The 6163-nt window shown below is 50.5% G+C and overlaps 1 protein-coding gene across 2 annotated transcripts in view; it reads right to left on the bottom strand.

Annotated features, from left to right (window-relative positions):
* The window catches only part of MGMT (O-6-methylguanine-DNA methyltransferase), a 293105-nt gene extending 287702 nt beyond the window's left edge, over window positions 1-5403 (bottom strand). The window contains exon 1 of one of the 2 annotated variants that reach the window (XM_046652165.1): window positions 5306-5403. In XM_046652165.1, the coding sequence (XP_046508121.1) occupies window positions 5306-5386 (81 nt within the window). In that variant the 5' untranslated portion in view covers window positions 5387-5403. The other variant, XM_046652166.1, reaches the window with a different exon arrangement.
* Between the last annotated feature and the right edge of the window lie 760 nt (window positions 5404-6163).

The raw sequence follows: 6163 nt of genomic DNA, 5'->3' as shown, positions 1-6163 counted from the left end.
GAAACAAGGATGCTAACTGAACTGGAGGGAAACAAGGATGCTAACTGGACTGGAGAGAAACTAGGATGCTGATTGGACTGGATGGAAACAAGGATGCTGATTGGAATACAGGGAAAACAAGGATGCTGATTGGACTGGAGGGAAACAAGGATGCTAACCGGACTGGAGAGAAACAAGGATGCTGACTGGACGAAGGAGAAAATAAGGATGCTGACTGGACTGGAGGGAAACAAAGATTCTGGTTTGTTCCTCATCTTTTTTCCAGTCTTATCCTTCTGTGAGACTGTGATTCCAAACTAAGATTTCTATCCAGGCAGTGCTTCAGACTTGACAAAATATTCATTTATTATTTCATGTGCTTACACTTATCCAGGTAGACAAAATAAGTGTGATCATCACCATCCGACAGATGTGGAGGCAGCAGTGTGGTTAACAGTTGCTCACAGTCACCCAGCTAGTAAACGGCATCACCAGAAGCCCCCCAGTGTTCTCCCCCACACAACTGTGGCACTTTATATGTAAATACTCGGTTCAGTTCCACGAAAACATGTTCGGTTGCACATTTGAAAGATAACTCTCACCTGAGTCCATGAAAATGTTTCTACCCAGAGGGGAAAAAAGCAATACCAGCCGTTCAAAAGGAAAGATAGGAGTGAAATATAATACAGCTGTCCATGCTTAACATTTGTTTGTAAACCAATGCCAAAGTTTTGGTAACATCTACATCTTTTGTTATAACCACAAGACCAAAAACTGTAACGCTATGATAACTTGTTGGGTTTGCAATTTGAAGAGATTCAGACGTCTCCGAGGAGTTACAAAACCATACAGAGATCTATAAGCACAGGCAACTTAGAAGGATGCTGGTTGTGAGTGGATCCGTCCAGAAGGGGAGCTCAGGCGCCCATCTGGGCTGGAGAGCACTACTTCTCAACCAATCCTAAAGACCTCCCTAGAGGTGCTCAAACACTAGGGTCCTCCAGAATCCCTTGGGGAGGTTGCAAAGACACAGGTCCCCAGGTTCTCATGCAGTAGGTATGGCAAGGGGCCCCATACTCTGCCTTTTTTAACCATTAACCTCAGTAATTCTAATACCAGCAGGGCTCAGACGACCTTTTGAGAAATGCCGTTCCACCACTGCCCATGAATATCCCACTTCAAGCAGAGCAACAGGTCCCGAATTCCAGTGGTGGGTCTCACAAATGACACCAACAAGAGGGTGAAAATCTGAAAGGGACACCCTTGGCCCCTACTTTTAGTCCTTTTGACTGGGGAGTAAACTACAGCTAAAAGTGTAAAAACAATGAGAAATAACTACCAGTTACTTATTAAATTTCCACATTTAAATGTCCCATCCCATATTCTGCCCTGAGATTCAATTCACTCTCTTCACCCATTTAGATACCTCTGAACACCCAGTGCAGGAATTGCCCAATCTGTCAATAAGGTAAGAGTTTTCTAAACTACTGTCCATATGACTCAATTTGTCAGTAAAAACTGCCACCAGCACTGCACGTGCAGAAAAATGTCCATAAATGCATTACTGCGACTGGCAGATCGATGTCTATAATAAAAACAAATAGATTTAACAAGTGCCTGCTTTTACAAGTTGTGCCATTGGTGGGCTGCACATTCAGTTTCACCCCTGGACTTCTGGGAACGGGCAGTGCAGCTTGGCTTGGACACTCTGCTGACTTCACAACTGTTACAGGAAGGAAATTATTCTAACAAGAAAATGTTCAAAGTAGTGGAGTGAACATCCTAGGTATTTACAGCTCTCTCACAATTCCTTTTGTGCTTACGCACAAGACAACAAATTCAACAACCCTAAGAAAATGTTTCTGTAGAATTTTTAACCGGTTTTGCCACAGCTCTATCACAGGCCACATGAGTTTACTCCAGGTGGGGGCAAGGGACACGAGGCCTGTCTGCCTCCCTGGAGACCGTCTACTCTGACACTAAGCCCCTGATCTAACTGAAAACAACTTCCAGCATTGAGAACAAGTTTCAGCATTCAACACGTGGCCAAGGATGTCACTGTTGGGTCAGTGGCCCCTGGGGCAGCCTAGTCACTTAGTTACTGAGTTGGAGCAGACATCAGGGGGGTGACTGTCACAGACTGGTTTAACTGCCAGGGATTGCAAGCACTTTGGCAAGACACTGTCTGTGACCAGTATACATGTGAGCCACATCTGCCAGAACCACTGATTCCTTCAAAGGCTACAAAAGGTCAGAAAAAATGATTTATTTCTCTTCTTAGACAATTCATTTTAACAGCTATATAAAGGAGTAAGTCATTCACTATATTCCATATGTTCATTATACGGTTCTCCCCAAATACTGCAGCCCTCCCATATAAACTCTTTATTACTGTTAATTTTTCTAAGTCAAAAGAAAATTGGACTATTTCTTTCCACTGGCCAGCAGATAGGCAGCAGTTACCCAAATGCCACAGAACACACATCTTGCAGCGTTCTGTCTACAACACTGGATCTCAAACTTTCATCTACCTACGCCCAAGACAGGCCTCCAGGGCTAACAGAACAGGAAAAGTGATCATGTCCACGAAGGGGAAACCAGCCCTCCTGCACAGCTCCAACCTTCCTCCCCCAGCCAGATAAACCACACACTTTCGAACCAAGAATGAGGCGTTGGGTTGGTTCATTTGTCATGAGCGGATATGAAAAGGCTGGTATGGAATCCACTTTCACCCAATGGTAACACTATAGTTTACCTGTCTGATTTTTAAATCTTCAGGTTTTGTTTAAATAATAATCTGTGATAAGACCCAAACTCTTGCAGAAAGTAGTTGTATCAGAAGCTACCCACCCTAGGAAACAGAGGGTAGGGGAGGACCGTGACAGGAGCCAAATGAGCCTAGGGCCTTTGTGAGACCGGGAGCCAAGGTGTGCACCTGGACCCAAAGACACAACCAGATGTCAGAACCGGATGGGGGAAGTGGAGCTGAAAGAGGCACCTGACGCTGGCGCAAGAGGCTTAGGCTGGGTGAGAGTAAGTGTGAAAACAAACCTGACAACACTAACAGATGACCACAGGCAAAGGGGATGCAGAAAATACTGTTTTGCTTCCTTTTTTTTTTCTACAAGGAGAATACTTTATTAACTGAAAAGGACACTGATGCCCAAAAAAGGAAGCTGCAATGAAACAGGCTTGTGGTTTGAATCACTGGCTTCTAAACGTCCTCTGCAAAATAAGAAAAACACAAGGTTTGGCCCTGTGGCTGAGTGCTGGCCCTGTGGCCCTGCTGCAACAGCCCGGGGTTTCAGTGGTTCAGATCCTGGGCACAGACATGGCACCACTCATCAGGCCACGCTGAGGCGGATTCCCACATGCCACAACTAGAACGGACCCACGACTAAAATATACAACTAGGTACTGAGGGGATTTGGGGAGAAAAAGCAGAAAGAAAAAAAAGAAGATTGGCAACAGTTGTTAGCTCAGGTGCCAATCTTTAAAAAAAAAAAAGAAAAATACAGACAATTTATTAAGTTTATTTTATTAAAAAATACTGAAGAGAGTAAACTCTTTTGGGTTCCTGAGAAAGGAACAGAAGAGACTGGAGCAGAAATTCCAAGGGCACACCAGGGAAGGTAGAAGCCTTCCTACCCCTCCTTGCCTGTGTGAGGGACAGACAAGGCCCCGACTGAGACATCTGTGAAAGAAACCAGGAGACAGAAGGCCTGAGTGGAAGAAAAGGCCCAGGTGAGGCTCAACTAATACCCAAGCAAGATCAAAAGAGAAAGGAAAAGAAAGGTCTAAGAATCTTAGCAGCTGAACAAGAGTGAGATGCCCTAGGGCTTTATTTCTTTAAACCTTGCTCTGCAGCAGTGAAGCCTTTTTAAAGCAGTGTCTAATATTAAATATAGTTCTTACAATACAGCTTTATTTTAATGAAAACAATATTCACTAGCAAAGTACCTTAGTATAGCTCTAGACTCGCCACCTGGTTCACCCAGCCCCTAGAGTGTAACAGTCACCACTCTACCACTCATATTCTAACCCAAGACCAGAAGCCAAGAAACATGAAACACGTGCCAGAGCAAGGCCGCCGTCCTTTGCTACTTGCAGACTCTGGACCTTGGCAAGTGTGGACCTGGTGTGAACGGTCTTAAGGATAATGGTCTGAGTTAACACAATATTGACTACCAGCTGGAGGGTGAAGGTGGGAGGGTGGAGATGGGCTCTGACACTGTTTCCTTAAAATTGGTTTACTCCCCCACCCCCCCAGTGTGCTAAGCTTTCTTTTTTTGTGTCTTTTTCACCTCCCTGAGTGGACTCCATGCATGGGCTCGTGAAAGCAACAAAACCATCTCCTAATCACCTGGGGAGATGAAGGGGCGAGCCCAACTTAGATACTCCTCAGGTTCGTATTTAAAGAACCACTGCAATTCTTAGCTCTTCTCCTTCAACAGCTCCACGTTCCCCTCCAACAGCTGTGGGGACCACTCTCAAGGACAAAGCAACCTCTCTCCATCTGATGACTGTCCACCCAAACCAGCGAAAGCTGTGCTCACATGTAGAAAACGGCCTTCCAGGTGAGAGAGCCAGCTACCGAACTGAGGCGTTGAGAGGGAAAACCTGTAGATTTCAGGGCATGATGAACTTAGAGAGTGAGGAATATACATAGTTTAGAACTGCTCTCCGGTATTATCACAGACTGGGGTACTACGGTGCCCGCCCGGTGCAAACGGCTCTCAAACTCCACTTGTTTACTGTTTACGGATGTAATCAGGGCTTAATGGACACAAACACAGCCATGATAATGAGTACCCCAGAACTTGGTCCTCCTCTCGCGGTATCAAAGAAGAAGCAACTGTGGAATCCTGCACAAGGAGTATGCTAAAGGTTTGTGGCAAGGAAGGGCCAGAGAAGGGGCTTCTGGAACTTTCCTGGGAACAGAAGGCGCAGCAGCGGCCTCCTTGGCGGTGGTCAGCAGTGCAAGGCAGGAATGTGGGCAGGGAAAGCGTCGAAGGTGTCCACCAACTGGAGGTGTGACGGGGTGACCACGAGCCCCAAGCCAGGCCACTGTCACCGCAGCGCAACTTGGTCCAGAAACCCCAAGACCAGGGAGATGGCTGGCAGACCTGGGCACGTGTAGGCATACCTGAGCACAGCTAGGGGCCTGTGTGGGGTGGGTGGGTGGCAGTCAGGGCGGCCCCCAACACGATGGCGAGGGGACAGCAGCCTTGACCACCTGGGGCAGATGCCCCACGGGCTGCAGACGCCTGCTCTCCCCAGGGAGCGCTCCGAATTCTGGCGGGAGGGAGGCAACCCAGACACTCACCGCGTTGCCCAAAGCGCCGACCGCGAGCAGCTGCAAACGGAGGGACGCAGAGCAGCGGAGCAGCGCGGGAAGCCTGGGCATGTCCGGGGCGCGGGGGCGGGGCCGGCACGGGGGCGGGGCCTGGGGTACGCGAAGCGGGGCGGGGGCGGGGCCGAGGTTTTGGGGCGTGGTCGAGCGCAGGGGGCGGGGCCTAGAAGTAAGAGTAGCGGGGCCGAAGCGCCGGGGCGGGGCCCAGAGTGGGGCGGGGCCTGGACACGGAATCGCGGCCGAGGGGCGCGGAGCCCAGGAGCACGGGGGCGGGGCCATACAGAGGCCCTCGGGCGGGGCTCAGAATGGGGCGGGGATTGGGCGAGCGGAAAGCGGCGCCGAGGCGCGGGGGCGGGGCCTCGACTGCGGCGGGGGCGGGGCCGAGCACGGGCACCCCCTTTCCGCCCCCGAGCGCTCGCCAGGATCGGAGCATGCCCAGTGCAGGGACGCCGGGCCGCCCCATCTCTGCGCAGTCTCGCTGGCTGTCCTGCGCCGGTAGGCCGGGGTCCTTCTGCCCTGTTTGTGCGCCCCGCTTTTTCCTCGCGGTTCAGGCTCCGCGCTGCTGCCACTGCAGGCCCTTCCGCCAGCACCTTCCCCACCTCCGCTTCCGCCTCTCAGGTTGTATGCCTCAGTTCACCAGATGTCAGCCCCGTACCCCTTCGTGTATGCCTCCTGCCACGGGCCAGGAGAGGTGTGGAGTCACAGGCTGGGCCTTGAGACGCGGCGACAGGTGCACCCAGTACGGTGTTGCTAACTCCCACTTCAGGGGTCTGCGCGACCGGTGCACATGCATTCCCCCGGGCTGCTCCCAGAGGGCAGGGACCCGCGGGA

This window comes from Equus quagga, chromosome 2 (genome assembly GCF_021613505.1).
Source record: "Equus quagga isolate Etosha38 chromosome 2, UCLA_HA_Equagga_1.0, whole genome shotgun sequence".
Lineage (NCBI taxonomy): Eukaryota > Metazoa > Chordata > Mammalia > Perissodactyla > Equidae > Equus > Equus quagga.
This window is presented reverse-complemented; position numbering and strand designations above follow the sequence as displayed.